The 22616-nt window shown below is 39.2% G+C and overlaps 1 protein-coding gene across 3 annotated transcripts in view; it reads left to right on the plus strand.

Annotated features, from left to right (window-relative positions):
- SENP2 (SUMO specific peptidase 2) overlaps positions 1–22289 on the plus strand; it is a 34194-nt gene extending 11905 nt beyond the window's left edge. For 2 of the 3 annotated variants that reach the window (XM_044251937.1, XM_044251936.1), the window contains 12 exons: positions 2711–2879; positions 4649–4752; positions 6052–6146; positions 6576–6627; positions 7592–7658; positions 9234–9410; positions 10775–10906; positions 12386–12589; positions 13642–13721; positions 16613–16697; positions 19368–19463; positions 20990–22289. In XM_044251937.1, the coding sequence (XP_044107872.1) occupies positions 2711–2879; positions 4649–4752; positions 6052–6146; positions 6576–6627; positions 7592–7658; positions 9234–9410; positions 10775–10906; positions 12386–12589; positions 13642–13721; positions 16613–16697; positions 19368–19463; positions 20990–21052 (1324 nt within the window). In that variant the 3' untranslated portion in view covers positions 21053–22289. Of the gene's footprint in view, positions 1–2710; positions 2880–4648; positions 4753–6051; positions 6147–6575; positions 6628–7591; positions 7659–9233; positions 9411–10774; positions 10907–12385; positions 12590–13641; positions 13722–16612; positions 16698–19367; positions 19464–19997; positions 20036–20989 lie in introns of all 3 variants that reach the window. The other variant, XM_044251935.1, reaches the window with a different exon arrangement.
- The last annotated feature ends 327 nt before the right edge of the window (positions 22290–22616 follow it).

Consider the following 22616-nt stretch of genomic DNA (forward strand, 5'->3'; position numbering starts at 1 on the left):
TTTTTTTGTTTTGTTTTGTTTTGTTTTTTAAAGATTTTATGTATTTATTTGACAGAGAGAAATCACAAGTAGATGGAGAGGCAGGCAGAGAGAGAGAGGAGGAAGCAGGCTCCCCACTGAGCAGAGAGCCCTATGCGGGACTTGATCCCAGGACCCTGAGATCATGACCTGAGCCGAAGGCAGCGGCTTAACCCACTGAGCCACCCAGGCGCCCCTTTATTTGCGTTTTTGATTCCACATATAAGTGAATCATATTTGTCTTTGTCTTATTTCATTTAACAGCATACCCTCAGGGTCCATCTGTTTTTTTCCAAATGGCAGGATTTTCTTCTTTTTTTATGGTTGAATAACATTTCATTTCAATGTGTATTTTCTCTATCCACTCATTTATTGATGGACACTTAGCTTGTTTCCATGTCTTGGCTGTGGTAAATAATGCTTAGGTGAACATGGGGATGAAGTTATCTTTCAGTATTAGAGTCTTTGTTCAAATATCTGGTAATGTTTGGTCCTCCATTCCTGTTTAAGAATGAGACAACTGAAAAGCAACCTCTTTGGAGTTGGATAAATAGCTGATTGTAGGGCTAAGAGAGAAAGTATGAACAAGTATCACTTTTTTATTTCTTGTTTAATTCCATTAGAGTTAGAGGATACGCTGTAGTATATTTCAGTTCTTTAGAATGTGTTAATATCTGTTTTATGTCCTAGAATATGGTATGTCTGGGTAATGTTCAGCGTGCACTTGAAAAGAATATGTATTCTGCTGTTGGTGGTGGAATGTTCTATAATTGCCACACAGGTCAAGTTGGCTGATGATGTTTTACAGGTCTTACTGATTTTCTATTTTTTTGTTGATTGATAAATGAGGAGTGTTGATATTTTACACTATAATTATGGATTTGTCTATTTCTCCATCTAGTTATGTCAGTATTGTCTTCGTGTATTTAAAACTCTGCAAATGAGTACATTTGACCCAGATTCATCAGTTGTTACCATTTTCCATATTTGCTTCATGCTCTGTCATATATACCTGAATTTTTTTCTGAAACATTTGAGTCTCTTAGACTCATGTCCCTTTAATCATAAGTGCATGAGTGGGTTTATTTCTTTTTTTTATAAGAGATTTTTTTTTTTTTTAAGAATTTTTATTTATTTATTTGACAGAGAGAGGTCACAAGCAGGCAGAGAGGCAGGCAGAGAGAGAGGAGGAAGCAGGCTCCCTGCCGAGCAGAGAGCCCGATTTGGGCCTCGATCCCAGGACCCTGAGATCATGACCTGAGCCGAAGGCAGCGGCTTAACCCACTGAGCCACCCAGGCGCCCTAAGAGATTTTTTTTTTAAAATATTTTATTTATTTGTTTGACAGAGATCACAGGTAGGCAGGGGGTGGGGAAGCAGGCTCCCTGCTGAGCAGAGAGCCTGATGTGGGGCTCCATCCCAGGACCCTGGGATCATAACCTGAGCCGAAGGCAGAGGCTTTAACCCACTGAGCCACCCAGACGCCCCTGAGTGTGTTTATTTCTTAAATGTGAGGACGTTCACTTACATAATCATAGATAAGCAAAATCAGAAAATTTAGCATGATACAATACTATTATGTAATCTCATTTAAATTTTTCCATTATAGAGATGATTTTCTGGTCCAGGATTCAGTGCAGGATCATGTATACATTTAATTTTCATGTCTTTTTGGTCTCCTTTAATCTGGAACAGTTCCCTAGCCTTTCTTTATCTTTGATGGCATGGATATTTTTAAAGAGTAGAAGGTATTTCTTTCGTAGAATGTTCTCTAATTTTGTCTGATGTTTACTCATTACTTGTTCAAGATTATGCAGTTCTGTTTGCTTTGTTTGTTTTGGTAAAAATACTACATTGGTGGTTTAACCTTTTGAAAACATTGCATCAGGGGTGCCTGGGTGGCTCAGTCGTTAAGTGTCTACCTTCAGCTCAGGTCATGATCCCTGGGTCCTGGCATTGAGCCCCCATTGGGCTCCCTGCTCTGTGGAGGGCCTGCTTCTCCCTCTCCTACTCCCCCTGCTTGTGTTCCTCTCTGGCTGTCTCTCTGTCTCTGTCAAATAAATGAAATATTAAAAAAAAAATCACATCAAGATGGGTAAGACACGTTTGATACATTATTGGTAAGTGCAGGAGAGGCAGGCTCTGTCAGCAGCAACAAGGGCTAGGTGGGGGCTTCATGGCTTCCATTTCTTTAATGGTTATTAATGTAGCATTCAGGAGATAATTACTGAGTGCCATTTGGCCTAGATTCTGTAGATACAATAGTGAAAGGATGTAATCTCTGTTTTCGTGGAATTTAAAGTTTATTGTGAGTTGTACACATTAAATAATGACACCAGTAATTAATTCCAGTGGTACCAAGTGACTAAAGGAAAAGTGAGCACCAGAGGAGGGTGTGTGTCACAGTAGAGCTAAATCCAGAATTGTGGTTGGACAGTTGGGCATGAAGAAGAAGGTAGAGGCTTTCGTGTGGCAGTCCTGGTGACCGCAGACAGACATTGCATAGTGGAGGGGGTGCCCTCTGGTTTAGAGATAGATTTAACTTTTGTGAATGGCAGGTAGTTGTCTGATTTGACAAGAGCAGGCTTAACCTAGGACAGATAGCTTAATCACAGGATGGTCTCGGAGCTTAAATTTCAGCAATTTAAGGCGTTTGTTGGTAACTTTTTCTTTTCTTTTTTTCTGTCTCGCAGTTTTACTTTGAACTCGGAGGGGTATAACAGAAGACCAGGTGGCCGTCGTCATAGCAAAGGCCTTTCAGAGAGTTCCTTAACCTGGAAGCCTCAGGAACAGGTTGTAACAGAGATGATTTCTGAAGAGGGTGGCAAGGGTCTGAGGCGTCCCCACTGTACCGTGGAGGAGGTAAGCCCTTTCAGCTGAAAAAATAGTTAAAAATAGTTAAAAATATAGTTTTAAAAATAGTTTAGAAAAGAGTTTATGAATTTTCCAGGGAATCAGTAATAAGTGTACTGGGATACAGAGTTCAAAAGGGATGGAAAGGTGTCCAGTGACTGTAAATTTCCCAGTCTCCCTTCCAGTACCTGACCCTACGACCCTGTCTGATGGTTAGCAAGTCACCACTGAAACACCTGTATGTACCCTTCTGGAGATACTGTATAAATACATAATTCATCAATTTTCAGATTTTTTTTCACCATAGGACAAAAAAAGGAATCATGCTAGGGAGAGAGAAGTTTCTGTTCCTTTGGGCGTTTGAATTCTTCTACTAACTTGTTTCTTTTATAAGGCATAACTGTGACTGCGTAAGAGAAGTAAATAGTGAACGTGCCCACTTTTTCCTTTTCAGGGCACTTAGTGTGATATCTTCATCAACAGTCTTCTTTTTACTTCTCTCCTGAGATCTTTGCTTATTCTAGGGAGAATTTAGAATTATTCCTGTACTTGATATTTCCCAGGACCATCACCTATTGCAGTTTACCAGATGGTTTTCTGAGCCATTTAGTTTAGTTGGTCAAAGAGTTATTGGAGGTCCAGGTGTTGTGCTCGTTGTCAGCAGTTCAAAAATTGAATAAAATGTGGTCTTTGTCCCCTAGGAGCTTGTACCTAAATAGCTGTAATCAACAGAGGCAAGCAGAGAGAGGAACAGACTGAAGTAGGCTTCAGTATCTCTTAGATGAGAAATCAGAGATGGTACTGAGCAAAAATATAGGGTATACACAGGATATATTCTAGAAGTATTAAAGGTAATATTAGCAAGTCCATGTTCATTGGGTAAGGATAATATAAAGTTAGAAGAGGCTGAGTCTCAGATTTCAGTCTTGGATAAATATGTGTCACTGGCAAAGATACCCTATGTGTTTAGTGGGAAGATGATGACTTTAGGTTTGGACATTGTTTAAAGTGCCTGTGAAATATTCAAGAAGACCTGTCTCATAGACTCTTGGATATAGGTGATGGGAGAAATGAGAAGAAGGCAGGGTTAGAGATAAATTTCTGAATCTTCTGTATATTGGTGTTTGATAAATCAGGGGAGCTAGAGAGATACTTAGGGAGAGAATCTAGTGTGAGAGAAGAGATAATGGGCAAACCATTGGCATTTGAGGGCAGGCAGAAGAAATAATTGGCAGTGGAGACGGAGAAGATCAGAAATCAGGAGTGTATTGTCTAGGAAGGCAAAGGGAGGTCAGCAGGGTGAAGTGTTGGAGAGAGAGAGGTCAAGTGACATAAGGGCTGAGGAAGTGTCTGCTTGCTCTGGCAGTGGAAGTCATTGATGACCCTGATGAGACCAGATCCATTTTGGAACCTGAATGTTCTGAATACGCAGGTGGATTATTTCTGTTGAGTTTTTTGTGGTTGACAAAAACTGTCAAAACCCCAGATGCCATCAGAGTCTAGCAGATAACATAAATGAGTGGGGTGGGCTGGAGTGAGTGGCCCATCTAAGGAAAATAGCCCTACCCAGCTCCAGATTGGCCATTCAGTTTTCTGAAAGAGGGCAGATTTTTAGATTTTTCTTTTCAAATTTATAAAGTTGGTAATTCAAGAAATTTTAAAAAGTGCTGGCAAATAAAACACATCTTTGGGCTGCGTTTGACCTCTTGGTCTCTGTTTATGATTTAATGATAGCTTTAATGTGTTAAAACTTAAATGATATCCTTTCTTTTATTTAGGGTGTTCAAAAAGAGGAAAGAGAGAAATACCGAAGGTTATTGGAGCGACTTAAAGAAGGTGGTCATGGAAACTCTGTTCCTCCGGTAGCTCCTACTTACCACAGGTAAAAATGAGCTAACAAAGTAAATGCTTTGCCATACATCTTTTTCCTTATTTTTGGAGCAGGGATTGACAAGAAAGGCTTTGTTGAAAAAAGAGGTTTACATTGAGAGAACTAGCCTTATAATTTGCCTTAACGGTGTATCTAGTAATAAGATGTAGAGAGCACAGTGGTTTTACAATATAGACTTTTCTGTTAGCTTTAGGATCTTTTGCTCACATGAACTCTTGAAACTCTGATATAGAAAAGTAGAATTATAGGTGGAAATCAAGTTCTGAGGGAGCAGAGTTTTTTCAACCTCTCTAGCATACACATTTCCCTTAGTCTCTTGTCTTTTTCTGTCTCTTTCCCCCTCCTTCTCCTTTCCTGCCCAGTTCTCCCTCTCTCCCACCCCTGGCCTTTCTCTCTGATACACACACAGTTTCTGTGGCATGTCGGCGAATGCATTTTTGCATGATTGGTCCTCCACATTAAAAGTAAGATTAAAGTCGCCCCAGGTTATAGAAGGTTTTCTTCATAAGACTTCTTGTTAAATATTCTAATGCTTTGGGCAAAGGGTGACAGTAGCAGAAGGAGCTAGTATCTGTCCTTATATTCACCTGTAAAAAAGGGACAAAAAATATGTGAGTACAAGATTGAGGCACACAGGAGAATTCTAACAAGTGGTATGAGAATACATGGCAGGGATTGGGGGATCCTGGAAATTATGTAATGGCAAGTTGAAGGTAAAAGTCACAAGGCTGTCTAGCTTGTTGAATGTACAAATAGCAAAAGATTATTTGTCTAGGAATTTTAACTTTTGTTGAGGTTTTTTTTTTTCTTTTGTTTTAATTCGTTTTCTCAGGCAGAATGTTAATATTTTCTCTGTTTTGACTGGAAGCAATATGCTTCACGGGCTTTTGCTCCTGTCATGTTGGCAAAATCTTCGACTATTTTGCTATTTACATTCCTGGTTTTATTGTATTGTTTTAGGATCTATTTCATTATGTCATTTTAAATATTTCATCTTTCAACTTGAGTTTTGTCATACTGAGGTTGTTTGGTTGAGATGGTGCTGGGGATTGAGAACATCTAATTTTACCAACATTGAAACTGGAGGTTAGGGTAACTTAACTAAAATACTAGCATCAGGCTTACACTCCTTGTATCCCAGTCCCAGATGGTGCTATGTTACATCCTCTACTAATCTGATGTTACAGGGTAATCAGTAAGCCCTGTTTCAAGAAACTTGTCAGATGGAGATAATATTTATGGTAGACTTTCCTTTTGTATCTGACCTTCTTCACTTTTTGTGTTCCTAAGCTCTCAAAGAAGTCAGATGGACACATTAAAGACCAAAGGCTGGGGGGACGAGCAAAGTCACGGAGTCAGAACAACTCAGTTTGTTCCAAAACAATGTGAGTTACCAGATCTAGCCCTATCTCCGTATATTGACCTTAGTTCACGTGCACATGAAATTGAGAAATGACATCCTAGTGAAAGATGGCGTACCAAAGTTTGAAACATTGTGAGACCCCAGGGCTTTGACTTGGGCTTATCCAGTATATGTAGTTTAGTAAAAAGGCCATTTCAGGACGAAGTAGATTCATAAGATAACTCTTGGTTATTATTCCTAGCTTCTACCTAGCAAGTATTTTGTGAGCCTAAAATTAGTTTCTTAATATTTATTTTATTAATGTCTTTATATTTCTCCACTAGCTATTCACTAAATGGCACTAAATGATAAGTAAATGTCTTGATACTTTGGAAACTGTGTAAGTTGAAATTCCAGCTGTATTATTGATTAAAGAAGGAAACATTCAATCTTTTCTTTATCATCTTCACAGACAGAGTTGTTGAAACAAGGGGACCTTTATGCTCAGTGAGAACTGAGAAGAGGTACATGGTTCAGTTCATTCTAAGTTTTCTTTTGATCCATTATTTTCTTCATAAGCTATATTGGTGAATAATTATGTCTAAAAAATTCTGAATTCTCCTTAGCTCTGGTAGCTAGTCAGCAAAAATGGGTACACGGGTAGCTGTTGTGTTAGATGCCCACCCTAGCTCGGAGGGTGCCCTTATGCCCTGGGCATTAGGGGTTGGGAGATGCAGATGCTACTTGGATAGGAGTGTGGTTGTAGTGGGTATCTGTAGACATTAGCACCCCTAGTATAAGAACAGTGAAAGCAGTTCTGTGTGCTTTTAGGATTTTGGATGATAGTTATAGCAGAGTTTGGGGTAAGCTATGGCCTTTGTCCAAATATGATCCACCTGCCTATTTTTTTAAGTAAAGCTTTATTAGAACACATTCATGCTGATTCATTTATATACTGTTTGGCTGTTTTTAATCTCTCCCATCCAAGTACTAACCAGGCCCAACCCTGCTTAGCTTTCGAGATCAGACGAGATCGGGCGCGTTCAGGGTGGTATGGCCGTAGACTGTTTTTAATCTCTGATGGAAGTTGAGATGTGACAAAACCTGGAAGATTTGGGGCACCTGGCTGACTCAGTCTGTAGAGCATGTGACTCTTGATCTTGGGTTCCTTAGAGTCATGACTTCGGGCCCCCCCCATATTCGACATACCAGTTACTTAAAAAGAAAAAGCAACACCAACAAAAAACAAAACCCATAAGATTTGCAAAGCCCAAAATATTTATTTTCTGACCCTTTTCGAAAAAAACTTAGCTGACTCTTGGTTTAGAGGACTAGATAAAAAAATAAAAAAATTATTAAAAAAAAAAGAGGACTAGATAAACTCAAGGTGGTTTTTGTTGACAAATTATTAACTCTTATTTCTAAAATTAGTCTCATGTGTGCCAGTTAAAATTATCCAGCCTATACTCTCCCAATATTTTTCCTCAGGTGTTGTTCAAAGGGGAAAATTTCTGATACAGAGAGGACAGTTGGAATCAGACTTGAAAATGAAGGTGTAAGTGGAAACTACTTAAATTTTGTTGTTTTACTCTTTCACCTGACCTGTGTTAAAATGTTGGTGTTCATGAAAAGAAAGACGAAAAATATTACTTTGATTTCTAATTTGCTTGTTTTCTTTGAAAAAGCAGCAGGGATTGAAGATATACAACTTTTGGCTTCCTTCTGAATTCCCAGATTTTTACCTCTGTATAGTAGCCACTGTTTTTGTAAGAGAGACCAACTTGCCTCCATCCCAACCCTTATCTGTAGTACCTGGCTTCTTTTGGAGAATTTTAAAAAACCATATGGTTTCTAGGAAAGATATGTTCAGTACCTTTTGAGAGGCAAGAACTCAGATTTATTTCAAAATTTAGCAGTCTTATGCTTAATTGGATTTTACATTTTTCGGTGTAAGTACTGGGTAAAAAGTGTTCTGTGGTCTCCATAACAATACCAACATTTTAAATAATAGAGTGTTTTGTTAAACAGTCTGTATCCAAAAGAAATACATTTCTAAATTAAAGGCAAACTTGAGGTTTTAGATTATTTCACATTTTAGATACATAGAAATACCAAAATTTAGGGTGCTGCTTTATGTGAAGTACCTCTTTAATCAGATTTTTCTTCTCCCATTAGACCGCTCTGTAGGTTGAGTGTGGGTCTCCGAACATCCCCGTTCCCAGTCATTTGGATTGAAGCCTTCTATATAGAGTTACTGTTTTTTTGCCTGTGGAACACCAGCTGCGAAAGGGGGGTAATTATGGCTGAGAGAGCACAGAGAGGGAGTATATTTGGAACCTGGCTAAAGACTACCTGGTGCTTCTCTCTGTGCTGAACCTGAAGGCTCTGCTGTCTGGGGCCAGCAGCTGCTGGTTTCCTAGGACCAGGATCCCTGGCCGTGAACTAGAGAGAAGAGTACTGGCTCGGCCTCTGGAGACTAGTGTGGTTCTCGTCTGAAGCTCTCCTGCTAACTCAGTTTCTTAATTTTAAAAGTTGGGCTACTAGATGTCTTAAATTAAAGGTCACATAGGGTCACAATAAGGAAGGATATTGTCAGAGTTTCTGGAATGCTGGCAGAGTTCTATTTGCTGACCTGAAGGGTGCTTATATATGTGTTCATTTTACAAAGATCAGGTGGTAGTAAATGTGTGTACCTTTTTCTGTAGTAAGTAATTCCTTTAAAAAAATGAAATGGATCAAGTTTACTTATTGTAAGGATAGTAGTACTTTATTCCAAGTGATAGGATTGTGAGTCATAAGTTTTGCTTTTTTAAAACACTTCAAAATGTCTTACAACCATCTTATTTTTCATTGGCCTAAGAGAACTGAAAATACTTTTCTTGCTGCCTACAGGGAGAATGATGAGTGTTCTGTTTCATGGTTTATAATTGAGGTGTCCTGTGAGCCTTAGGTTTTGAGCATTTTTGTTCCTCTTGCAGGGACAGGCAGATAGACAAAATCTCCTTCCCTTACTTGGGAGATTCGCTAAATCTCTCAGGACAATGGCACTGTTCTATGTTTCATGTGTTATGTGTGTTTATATGTGTAAATACCAAACATGTCAATAGAATATAGACACTTTTTTGATCAGAGGAGGGGACACCAGCTGGAACCTGACCTATCCGAAGAGGTGTCAGCCCGACTCCGCCTGGGCAGTGGAAGCAATGGCTTACTCAGGAGGAAAATGTCAATACTTGAGACAAAGGAAAAACATTGCTCAGGCAAAGAGAGGGATAAAAGGATGGATGATCTTCTTGAACTTACAGAGGTATTGTTTCTTGTGTTGATCAGAATAAGAGGCATGTTTTTAAATGACTTTAGTTACCAAGAATTGAACACATGTTTTATTTTGAGGAGTTTCTCCAGGCTAGGGATGAGTGTATGAGAGAAATCAGGTCCAAGGGCTGTCCAGTCACTGGCTACATTGATCATTAGTGATCTGTGAAGGTGGCTTAAGGGATCAGATTAATATTCAGCAAATGTGAGTAGACATATTTGTCACATATATTGGAATATAATGGGTTCTTTGCAGATTTTTCTTCAAATATTTTGGGTTTCATAGTATGGGTTTGGCATTAGGAATGAGTTCATTGCATTTTTAAAAAAGTGATTCTTGTTTACTAAAATGTCCCTTTCATTGATTATTGGATTTGAAAATAGTGAAAACTTACTTGAAACACCAAGGAAATGAAGGTAGTTAAAAATTCTCATTTTAAAAGTGAGCCTATATCTTGGCTCCTTTTCCAGTGTTGTGTTAGTAGGTGGTAATCAGTCAGTCCTATGCAGTGAGAACTTGTGGAGCACTTACTATATATTGGACATGGAAGTGGAGAGATCCATAAAAACGGCACAATTGTGAGCAGTGAAGGAAGCGGGATTTAAAATACTTGAATGAAACTAATTTCTGTTGGGTTTATAGATTCATCTCAGTAGCTTAAATATGCATTTATCTGCATAATTCTTCAGAATAATGAAGCTATCTATTCAATGAGGACTCAGTTGGTAGACCAGAGTTTCTCCCTGTTTGCTTATTCCCTTCATGTCCAAACTGGAGAGTATGATCTCCAAGGGGTTCTAATTCTATTACTTTGATGATTTTAAATAAAAGGTTAGTAGGTAAATAAGGAAACGTGAAAATACTTAAAGAGTATTGTGAAAATGCGTAAAGAGTATTGGGAGAGGAGCAGAGGCTGGAAAGTTAGACACCCCGGGTTCCATGCTAGGCTCTTCCTTTTAGTAACTTTCTGACTTTGAGCACATAACCCAAGTTCTCTGAGCTTCCCTGCTTCTATAAAATGGTAATAATACTTTCCCCACAAGCAAGGATTACTGATGTGCTTCAGGGGTCTGGTACCATGTTTGGCTCATAGTGCTCAATAAATGATAGTGGGATAATTGAAACTATACTTTAAATGTAAATATTATTATCAAATTATTGTTTATAGAAGCTGGTAATTGAACTAATTCTTTGTAAAGAATTTCATCTCTACAGTACAAAGCAAAGTACAGTACAAAGCAAAGTACAGTAAAACTGCTTTGTACTGTAGTGATCAAAAACTTGTTTTAGCCTCAGACTCTTGAAATCTGATTGTGGTTCTATTTAAAATACAACCTCTGGACTTTCTAATTCAGGACATGGAAAGGGAAATCAGTAATGCCCTAGGTCATGGCCCACAGGATGAGGTCCTAAGTAGCGCTTTCAAGCTGCGAATCACTCGAAGTGACATCCAGACCTTGAAGAACTATCACTGGCTCAATGATGAAGTAAGTTGTTTTTTCCCCCCCCCAATTCTATCACTATGCTTAACCATTTGCCATCTATACCCAGAGCGATTTCTACGTGATTGTAAGGGGTTGGGAAAGCAGCTTCTAGTTTCATTTAAAACAGAAACATCTCAAATGTTAAAATGGTGGTCTGTTCTGATTCTTTGCTGCCTTTGATTGGCCATGTTTTCCTCTTCTGCATGGGTGCTTTGTTTCATCCCCCACTTTATTTACTAGTAGTCTTCAGTGACTTTTTTTTTTTTTTTTTACAAATTTATTTATTTGTTTTTAAGTAAGCTCTGTGCCCAACGTGGGGTTTGAACTCACGAGCCCGAGATCAAGAGAAAGTCACATGCTTTGCTGACTCTGCCAGCCAGGCACCTCTTCAGTGACATTTTTATAACCTTGGGTGTAGCTGATGAATAGAAAGAAGCAGCAGGTGATACTTAGTTTAGAGGAATTCTTATAAGAGCCTTTTTATTTTTCCAATAGTAAAGGGATAGATTGATCACTATGCATACATGTGTCTATAAAATGTGTCTTTTTCTTGGAGTGATAACTGTAAAAATTTGCCAAACTGTCATCTTGTATCCTTACATAGTTAGCTAGAACAAGCTCTTAGTTCTTGCATGTATTTTAGCTCGTCCTTTCTCTAGCTCCCCAAAGTCCCTGCATTTTACCTCTTTGCCTTCCTTCCTATTCCCCACCCCAGACTAATGACATATAAACACATTCTTATAAAACTAAGATTTTTGTTTTACATTGTAAATGTTACATATTTATTATAGAAAATTTGGAAAGTACAGGAAAAGCAAAAGAATAATACCATTCAAAAGTGCCACCACTCAAAAATAAACAAAATACCAATATTTGGGTTTATTTTCTTCCAGTTAATATTTTTTATATATAGTAAAATTTATAAATAGTAAAATTCAATTCTAGTTAGTATTTCTGCACATTTTTTTCATGTGATGAAGTTATGTACACCTTTTCATTATTGAAAACTTTCTCCTTGAGTTCCTTGGCTCTTTTACTCACATGCTTCAAAGTACAATTTTAGGGGCGCCTGGGTGTCTCAGTTGGTTAAGCAGCTGCCTTTGGCTCAGGTCATGATCCCAGCGTCTTGGGATCGAGTCCCACATCGGGCTCCTTGCTCCGCAGGGAGCATGCTTCTCCCTCCGACTCTGCCTGCCACTCTGTCTGCCTGTGCTCACTCTCGCTCTCTCTGTCTCTCTCTGACAAATAAATAAAATCTTTAAAAAAAAAAAAAGTACAATTTTACTCCTTAAGCCCTCCCATTTTGCATTCATTATCTTTTATTTTCCTTATTCTGCTGTAAACAGTCCCTTCATCCCCATCTCTAGTACCTTCCTTTCCTGGAGCTTCTTTCTTTCTAACTCATCCTAATTTAGTTAGGTAGAAATTTAGTTTTGGTAATGTACTTGCCATGTTCTGACGCTTATTCCCTTGGTATTACAGGTCATTAATTTTTACATGAATCTTCTGGTGGAAAGAAACAAAAAGCAAGGATATCCAGCACTTCATGCATTCAGTACTTTTTTCTATCCCAAATTAAAGTCTGGTGGTTACCAGGCAGTGAAAAGATGGACCAAAGGGGTCAATCTCTTTGAACAGGAACTTATTCTGGTGCCTATTCATCGGAAGGTACATTGGAGCCTGGTGGTGAGTTGAGAGGGTTAATTGTTGGAGTCTGTATAATGGCTGTTTTCTTGAATAAGGAAGACTACCCTTTTCTGTCCAATTAAAAGTCCGTTAGTATATATAAAGGCATAGAGTCCCTTCTTGGTTCTTGAGTTGAACAACTTAGAAAGCTATATGGCAATTAGCTGAATTTAAATTTAAAGAATAGTGCGGGGGTACCTGGGTGGCTCAGTGGTTAAAGCCTCTGCCTTTGGCTCGGGTCATGGTCCTGGGGTCCTGGGATTGAGCCCCTCATCGGGCTCTCTGCTCAGCAGGGAGCCTGCTTCCTCCTCTCTCTCTGCCTACTTGTGATCTCTATCAAATAAATAAATAAATAAATCTAAAAAAAAAAAAAAGAATAGTGTGAAAAAAATATAAAAAATTAAATCATAATCTCACACACAAATGCACACACACACACAAAGCTAGATGGCATACAGGAAAACCGCAAAGAGTTTTAGTATACATATGAGTTCTTTATTTGATTTCTTTAGTTTTGTTTATAAGATGGTACCATTTTATTATAGAAAAGTAAAGGTATAAAGAAAAAAAACAAGAACAAAAATATCTCACCACTTTGAGAAGATGACTAATGTTTTTCTGGTTAAGTTTCTAGGCTTTTCCCTGGGACTGGAAGTATATAATTTTATAGAATGAAACTCATATATCATGATACGATATTTTATTAAAAAATGTGTCTTAGAGGGGCGCCTGGGTGGCTCAGTGGGTTAAAGGCTCTGACTTCGGCTCAGGTCATGATCCCGGGGTTCTGGGATCGAGCCCCGCATCGGGCTCTCTGCTCAGCAGGGAGCCTGCTTCCTCCTCTCTCTCTGCCTGCCTCTCTGCCTAGTTGTGATCTCTGTCTGTCAAATAAATAAATAAAATATTAAAAAAAAAATAAAATTAAAAAAATGTGTCTTAGTAATATATTTATGTTGGTACTTGTATTGACTTTTTAAAAGATGCTCTTCCTTTTAGAAATAAAATTCTGTTTTGGTTAAGATGTTTCTGGATGTTGTATTTTTCCATTACAGGTGATAGACCTAAGAAAAAGGTGTCTTAAGTATCTGGATTCTATGGGACAAAAGGGCCACAGGATCTGTGAGATTCTCCTGTAAGTAAAGGCTGAACAGCTTTACTGTTGTGTCATTATGCCCTTGTTAGGTGATCTATTTTCGTTTAATCCAGGGAGGCTCTGGTGGCTGGTAGTGTAATGTTGAGTGAAGGTTATTCTCCCACTAGTTCAGGAATTGATTTGAATTCATCTTCTGGTCAAACCACCCCCCCAATATCTGATCTTAACTGAGAACTTTTATTTAGTAGCATCATTGGAAATAAGTTTGTCATGCATTGTAATGTAAAATAAGTCTTATAAGACTCCTGTGATTTGAATTAGGGTTCTTTGGGATTGACACATTATTCTGAATGTTCTGAAGAGCTGTTAACTAGGGTCTTATTCCTTGAATTCTTAAACTTGCTCATGTCTCTGCTTTCCATGATAGTTGGGTTCATCTCAGAACCAAGAGGTAACTTTTAAGTTAAAGCTTATTGTTTGTAGGCGACTGTTTCGAATAGTAATTGCTAGAAACCTGCCTTCAAAGCATAGCCACTATTAATCTGTGTAGTGACATGAATTTCACAGTGAGGAAGCAGTTCAGTAAGAGCAGTCTGTTTTGAACCCCTTCTGCTCGCTGGAAGAAAAAGGGGGTTCTCATTTTTAATTTTAGTCAGGATACTTGAATAAATTTATAAGGGTACTTTAGTAAGGAACCTCTTAAGTGAATGACAAGAATATTTGTTTTTAATAACAATTAGTTCTCTTTCAGTATTGTCTTAGTGTAAAAGATCCTTTTTCTTTACTATTTATCTTGAATAGAAAATTTAAAGAGAAGAATGTTTAAAAAATTATATGATACACTGTATTATTTCCTTCTAGTCTTTTCTGTTTAAGATGTATATAAAATGCACATATACATACATGTGCACAGACACATACATAATATCACATACATAGACATGTTCTTGCTGAAATCATACAGCAGAGTTTTGTGTACTGATTATAACAGAATACCAAAAAATCGTACTTCTTTCACACCTCACTCTTTGCTTTTTCTTTCTCCTTCTCCCTTCTTTGGGTATCTGAGGCCCGCTCCCTTTCCTGATGCTCCTAGTTTAGCTTTTTTTTTTTACCTGTTTTTCCATTATTACCTCCCCCCTCAGAGAAAAATGTAATTTAATTTCTCCATGACAAGAGAAAATAGTGCTAAGGAATAAGACTTTTGGTCTTCTGGGTTTAGAGGGCTACAAACCTTTGATATCTAAGATTCTTGCCTCCCAAGAGGCAAATCCCTCCATCCTCTCGGGGGCGGGATTTCTCCCACTGAGAGTGCAGTTCAGGCACCGGTTGCCTTTACGGGAAGGTAGGATGAGAAGAGAGATGGCTGGCTTACATTTGATAACCCTCTGAAGATTTGGATAAACTATACTTAAGTATATATCTCTATCTCCTAGGAACAAGGAAGTTCCCTTACGTAATCACAATGTCATTAACACACTTAAGAAAATTAGCCATCAGGGGGCACCTGGGTGGCTCAGTGGGTCAAAGCCTCTGCCTTCGGCTCGGATCATGATCCCAGGATCTGGAGATCGAGCCCCCGCATCGGGCCCTCTGCTCAGCAGGGAGCCTGCTTCCCTTCCTCTCTCTCTGCCTGCCTCTCTGCCTACTTGTGATCTGTCTGTCAAATAAATAAAATCTTTAAAAAAAAAAAAAAGAAAATTAGCCATCAGAGGCACCTGGGTGGCTCAGTCAGTTGAACATGTGACTCTTGCTTTTGGCTAAGGTCATGATCTCAGGGTGGTGGGATTTAGTGCTTAGCTGTATTGGGCTCTGCACTTAGCGGGAAGTCTGCTAGAGATTCTTTCGCCTTCTCCCTGTCTCTCAAATAAATTAATTAATCTTAAAAAAAGGAATATTAGCAGTCTTTGTAATTTTTGGCTCATGTTCTGATTTCCTCAGGTAAGTTTTACAGTTTTTTCCCTAATCCAGGAAGCCGGTCAGAGTTCACACGTGGATATATCTCTTTAGTCTAATTTAGAATGTCATCCTTTTTTCGCTTTTCATGGCAAAGGCTTTTTTTGTGTGTGGGGGGATTCTAGGCCAGTTGTCTTATTTTATACTTACTTTAATTTTTAATTGAGGTGTAGTTGACACAATGTTATACTAGTTTTGGGTATGTAACTTGGTAATTTGACAATTCTAGTTATGCTGTGCTCACAAGTGTAGGTACTTTCTGTTTTAGATCTTTTCTTATTTTAACTTCTGGTTTAGCTAACATACAGTGTTATGTTAGGTTCAGGTGTACAATGTAGTCAATACAGTGATTCAACCATTACAGAGCATTGTATGTAATCAGTGCATATCACAGTAAGTGTGTTCTTAATTCCCTTTACCTGTTTCACCCATTGCCCCACATTTTATATCCATTTTCAAGTGAGAAAAAGTAAGTAGTGTAATGAAGTACTTTTTAAAATAAAGTTTATGTTTTTAAATTGTGAGGAGTGGAGAACTAGAAGAATACATAGCAAACTTATTAGTAATTACTGCTGGATGGCTATTAGGAGGTCTTTTGCCTTTTACATTTTACAGGTTTTAATTTTCTAAAGCATGTACTTTTTAAAAAATATATTTTATTTATTTGACAGAGAGAGAGAGAGAGATCACAAGTAGGCAGTGAGGCAGGCAGAGAGAGGGGGAAGCAGGCTTCCTGCCGAGCAGAGAGCCCAATGTGGGGCTCGATTCCAGGACCCTGAGATCATGACCCACTGAGCCACCCAAGCGCCTCAGCATGTACATCTTTTGTAAGCAGGAAAAATATGAAAAACCAAAGCAATCACATTTTTAAAAAAGCTAGTAAAGATGGATTGGAGAATAGCCCGTCTGTAATCATAATGTTAAGTCTCCGCAGGGATTCATCAATATATTCCTTCTTTGTTGTTTTTTTTTAGTCAGTATTTACAGGATGAAAGTAAGACCAAAAGAAATATTGATCTGAATCTTTTAGAGTGGACCCACTACAGCATGAAGCCACATGTAAGTGATGATCATTTGTATTTGAAGTGCTTTGTTGTATTTACTGACTGGCGTATTATGTATGCTTGGCTTCCTCTCTCCCCTCACTCACTCATAACCCTTAGGCATGCATTCTCTTGAAGTATATGTCTTAAGAATTATCTACTTCTAAATCTTTAGAAATTTATTTCGCCAAGATATCTGCTTCTTAGCCTATATTTCATGTTAAAATATGCTGGGGCACCTGGGTGGCTCAGTTGCTTAAGCATCCGACTCTCTCTCTTTTTAAATCTTTACTGAGGTGCAGTTGACATAAGAAAAGTGCATTGGACAAGTTTTCACATAGGTATATACATGTGAAACCATCATCACATTCATGAAAATGAAGATGCCCGTCACCCCAAGAGCTTCCTTATGCCCCTTGGGAACCCTTCCCTCCATTTCCTCCCTGGCCCTGGCCCATGCCCGCGCCACACAACTCATCTGCTTCCTGCCAATTGAACGTGCTGTTGCTGTGCACTATTTTAGATTGTCTGTTGGAAAGGCCTATGATTCACACATCATTATCACTTGCTATAAACAATGGTTGTTTGCATTGACCTAATTCTTTGCCAGTTTATTGGCTCTGGGTTCATTCTTGCATCTCAGACTTTTCTTCAGAGATCATTTTTTGGAAACATATCCTTTAAAAATTCTTGTAGCCAGTGTCTGTTGGTAGTAAATGTTCTTAGTTTGTGAAAATCTGAAAATGTGTCTACTTCACCTTCATACAGGAAAGATGTTTCTCTAGGTTGTCAGTGTATGTTCACTAACAACCCTGAAGGTGAGTCCACTGTGTTCTGGTTTCCTTGTTGCTCCTGAGACATCTGATGTGTAGCTCCCGTTCCTTTGCAGATAATTTGTCCTTTCTTTTTGGATTCTCTTAAGCATCCGAATCTTGATTTCGGCTCAGGTCATGATCTCAGGGTTGTGAGAACCATCCTGTATTGAGCTCCACAGTCACAGGGAGTCTGCTTGAGGTTCTCTGTCCCTTTCCTTCTGCCCCTCCTCCTGCATGCATGCATGCGCTCTCTGTCTCTCAAATCTTTAAAAAAAAAAGTGGGACACCTGGGTGGCTCAGTCAGTTACTGTCTGCCTTTGGCTCTGGTTATGATACCAGAGGTCCTGGGATTGAGCCCCTGTATTGGAGGCAGGGGGGCAGGTGGTGGTCCATGCTCAGCAGGGAGTCTGCTGCTTCTCCCTCTGCCACTTCCCTGGTTTCTCTCTTTCAGATAAATAAGAGAACATATTTAAAAAACAAATTGTAAATAATAACTATATGCTAGGATGTAGCATTTTCATTAGCAGAAAAGCTAATAAACTGAAGTCAGCTATTTTTCTTGGTTGGTGCTAATGAAGGTTTAAAGTTGTTCTTATTTACTGGGAATTTTGCTTATTTAGGTCTTAAAGGTCCTATGCAACAGGTCCTCAAGACTCAAGTATGCTTTTAGTGAATATGCATTGTATTATATTTACCAGATTTGAATCTCATTCAGGGTTTGAGAATACATACATTTTTGAGTCCTGATGGCTTCTTGTAAAAGTAGGCTGCATGAATTCAGTTTTAACCCTCTCCTGTGTATAATGGCTCCCCTACCTTTACTCAAAGGATTTTCCTTCCTAGGATGAATAATTAGAAGGTTAAGCTTTGAAATTTCCTGAGGAAAGCACAGATAGAAGGTGTCTGTTGGGATGAAACCATGTTCTGGGATGGGGAACGTAATACAGAAAACAGATTCTCTTCCTTTGTACGTTGGAGTCTGTAGTTCTGTCCACTCTGTGGGAGATGCTGTGCTCAGGAGAAAAGTGTGAGCTACCTCCCATATGTGTGGCTGTTGTGCAAGTTCAAACGATCTTTTCTTTGTTTCCATACATCTGTATGTAATACATCTGTATTTCTTTGAATAAAAATTGAGCTTTTGTTATCTAGAATGTTTGCCAGCAGGGAATTCAGACTTTTGTTCTTACTGTCTCGTGCTTCTTAGAGCTGACAGCCAAAATGTGGGGCTGGCCAAGATTCGGGCAGCAGAGGCCCAGAGTGTATGACTTTAGCTCACGTGGATTGGTCTATGATGCCTTCAGCACTGCTTGCAGTGAACTCTGCTTTTGCCTCAGTGCAGAATTGAGCCATCAAAACAAGGTCCTGATTAAAGCCTATTAAGAGGCATTTTTTCTTTTCCCTGCTTATAGCTATAGGGGTCAAAAGTAGTGCTCTTATTTTCCTGTGTAGAGAAGAGGAGTTAAACCCTGCAGTATTGAAGTAGGTTAGTTTTATTGTAAGCCTGTTTCTGATTGAGCCATATTTAGCCCTTTTCAGAATTTATAAAGTGCTTCTGAAACCATTCTGACTAGAATTCCTGCTCCTAGTAATAAACCTTCAGTTTGGTTTCTTAGTATGAGAGCCAAGAGATGGTATTCTCACTTCGCTTTTCTTTTACTTTCTGAAAAATATTTTCTGTGGGGGTCATGAACTCCATGTCATGGCAGGGGCTTTTATACCACATGAAGATGGTTTGTGTAGTACTTTTACATTTCTTTATAATATCGTTTATCTGCTGTAATATTTATGAGAAGTCAAAGGAGTTTGTGTGTGATGACATTTTATCCCTTTCTCCCCGTCCTCCCCCCCTTTTTTTTTTTTTGTAATTTTAGGAGATTCCTCAACAGTTGAATGGGAGTGATTGTGGAATGTTTACTTGTAAATATGCAGATTATATCTCTAGGGACAAACCTATCACATTTACTCAGGTGAGTGACGCCCCCTCCTCACCCAGACTTATTAGGGAACTAGCTCACCTCTGAGCTCCTTCCAAATGCCTGCCTGGTGCACAGTGAGGTTAACAGTGGCAGTCGTGCCACTGTTCTCACTGTTGTCACCCTCTGGATGGCCCCTCTCCTGCTGGGGTCAGTGTTTGTCACTGCATCTACGATTAGGTTACTCTTCCTCTTTGGTGGCCAGTGAGGCAAATTGCATATCTCTGAACTCCAGTGTTCACTAGCTCCTGAGTGTTACTGATATTTTTGGTCAAAGGAGGGGGCAGGTAAGAGTGTGTGACACCTGGGGAAATCAGGCCTTGTGAGAAGTTAAGCTGCGGGTCTGAACTAGAACTACAAATGCTCCCTTTCCCTTCCGTGCTGGTTACTTAGGGTTCTCCATGGCTCTGTATTTGAGTGGGAATTTAAGTGTGTTGGGAACTCTTGAGAATTTGTTTGTAATAGTGGATTCTCAACCTTTTTTATAACTGAGGACCAACCCCGTTTAAAATATATTTTTCTTAACAGATCTCATTTGGATAGATGTCTACCAAACTACTTACTAGGTAGGACTAATGACCCTATTCCAAGCTGGTGAGCAATAGGATAACTAGGGCTCCTATGCTGAATTAATGCAATTATAGTAAAAAAAGGGCACTTTTTATTGGTTTTAGCAGTTTTACTAAGAATAAATGTGTGATTTTTTTTTTTAAACTCCATGTTTTTAGCTATTTAAAATAACTTACACATCCATGTGTTAAGACTTTTTAGGCCCCTCTAGGTAGGAAATCACTAGTTCATAGTAAAGTGGTATATCCATCTTATGATGAGACACCATGAGTACCTCAAAAGTATGAACTTCTGATGTCATCAAAAAGAGGACTAGTTGAGTTACAGGTAATTTTGGTTTTGTCTTGTGTGTTGCTGCTGCTTTGAAAATTGGCTCATATAGTGATTATCATAAAGCAGAATAATAGATTGCACAAAGCCATGTCATTCTTTGATGCTTCTAAATAACAAGGAGTTACTTGCTCTCTCAACCTACTGACATGAGATTTGAAGGGCACAAGTGGCCGTTTGAAGAGAATTGGCAATGTACAACGTGGTAGAACAAATTTTTGAATTTTTATTCCTTTAAATAAAGTTCATGTTTTCTCAAAAAAGCAAAATATGTTCATTTTAGAATGTTCTGTAAATATCTTTAAGAAAAGTTTCATATTATGCTACCACTTGGGTGTTTCCATTTTGGTTTACGTCTTTGTTATGAAGTAGTTGTGGATTCTGTTGTATAATTCTACAACGTCCTTTGATTTTCCTAACATGTAAAAATGTTTCTGAGACCTACAATAATAACATAATGGGCTGTAGTATAACCTCCTTATTTATGGCTTTGTAAGTCTGAACCATGACACGAAAGAGACAAGGCTTCTATAAAGGACATGGTTTCTTACACCTCAAGGTTGTTGACAGGGGCACGTTACTGTGTAGTGTGTGATACTTTGTTTGTGGCCTGTCTGCAGCACCAGATGCCTCTCTTCCGGAAGAAGATGGTGTGGGAAATCCTTCATCAGCAGTTGCTGTGAGAATGCCCCGCCCAGTCCCTCGAGCTGCTGGTGGTTCTGTCACGGAGGACTGATGTTTCCATATACCTCATGCATAGTGGGTTCAGAAGTCCCTGCATCACCTCTGTTGTCTCACAGGTACTGAGCTGTCGGGCGTGCGCGCCGGCCTCTCCTGCACCCTGGTCCTGACGTGCCGTGTGGAGGTTCTGCCTGCAACCCCATGTGTGAGCCTGTGCCTGCTCAGAGCCTGGACTGTTAAACCCACACAAGAACAAACGCTAATTAATAACTTTTTTTTTATGATTTTTTTTCCCTGTGAATGTGGGAAATGCAGGATTTATTCTATGATTTGTCTTTTGTGTGTTTGTTCACGTGTGTTCATTCGCTCACTCATTAGCAGACATAATGGGCTGTGGCTATGTGCTGCTGCTCTTTCAGTTAACTCTGAATTACCTGAACTATTTATTTTTGAAGGAGTGTTAATCAAGCTCCACTCCCAGCTGAAGATCAGGAGGGCAATCAGGGAGGTGGGGAGGAAGGAAGTGTTAATGAACTTCTCTAAGGCTGGAGCAGAGACTGCCAACTCGAATCTAGAGATCTTCTTATGTTGGAGGCTTGACGATGCCGGGAGAAGCGCTGTGGCCGAGGGCTTCGGCCGCCTTCCAGAGCACGCCTGACATGACAGCACTGGCGTGGGGGCATGGAAAAGTGGAACTGTGGCTCTCCACACGTCTTCAGAAGAGTGTCGTGGTCATCCTAAAGAGACCACGCTTTCTGGAAATGAGGTGACTTGGCTACTCTTGAAACTGGATTTGAAGTAACTGTAAACCCGAAATCTTCATTTTCATCCTAGATCTGGTTGAGTATAAACCTCAGAATTGTAAGGGCTGGCCTGGGCCGTTGATTTCAAAAGATACTATTCACTGTAAAAGCTATTTTTCCTCAAAGTTTTTTTTTCTATATATAAAGCCGAAATTAAGTTTTGTACTCATTAGGATTTACATTCCCCTCTCCCCCATTCCATCCCCACTGAAATTTGGAAGAAAATTTAGTACTTGGCTCTGAGGCTGCCAGTTATACAATAATCTATTTTGCATATGAAAGTTTGTATTTAACTTTTTTGTTCATTAAAAACTTTACAGTGGTTACGCATTTTTAATTTCAGAAAGTTTAGAGTTGGTCAGAACATATTTTGCAAGATCTAGTGCCTAGTGTTGCTTTTCTGATGTAATAAAGGTTGTCTGGCAGAACCTGAAAAGTATATGCTGAAATGATTTCTAATCCTTTCTGTACTTAAACCTCCCAAACTTCTCCTGGTGAGCAAAAGCAAGGCAGTAAAACCAGAAAAATCGGGCATGTGTTCACCATGAGTCAACGTGTCTGTCATCTGGAGGGCTGGCCACTGGTCCCAGGGGCATGGTATTGTAGCCAGTTTTCCCCAGAGATGTGTCAGAGTCTTGGTATGGGATCTGGGGCTGGGCAGAAAGTGTTGTGCCTGCTTGATAGGTACTCCAGAGGGCATGCGCTGGATGCTGATTAAAAGGGTGAGCTGGCTCTGCTGAGTTTCCCTCAAGCTTAGGCTGCA

Source organism: Neovison vison, chromosome 6 (genome assembly GCF_020171115.1).
Source record: "Neovison vison isolate M4711 chromosome 6, ASM_NN_V1, whole genome shotgun sequence".
In the NCBI taxonomy this organism is placed as follows: Eukaryota; Metazoa; Chordata; class Mammalia; order Carnivora; family Mustelidae; genus Neogale; species Neogale vison.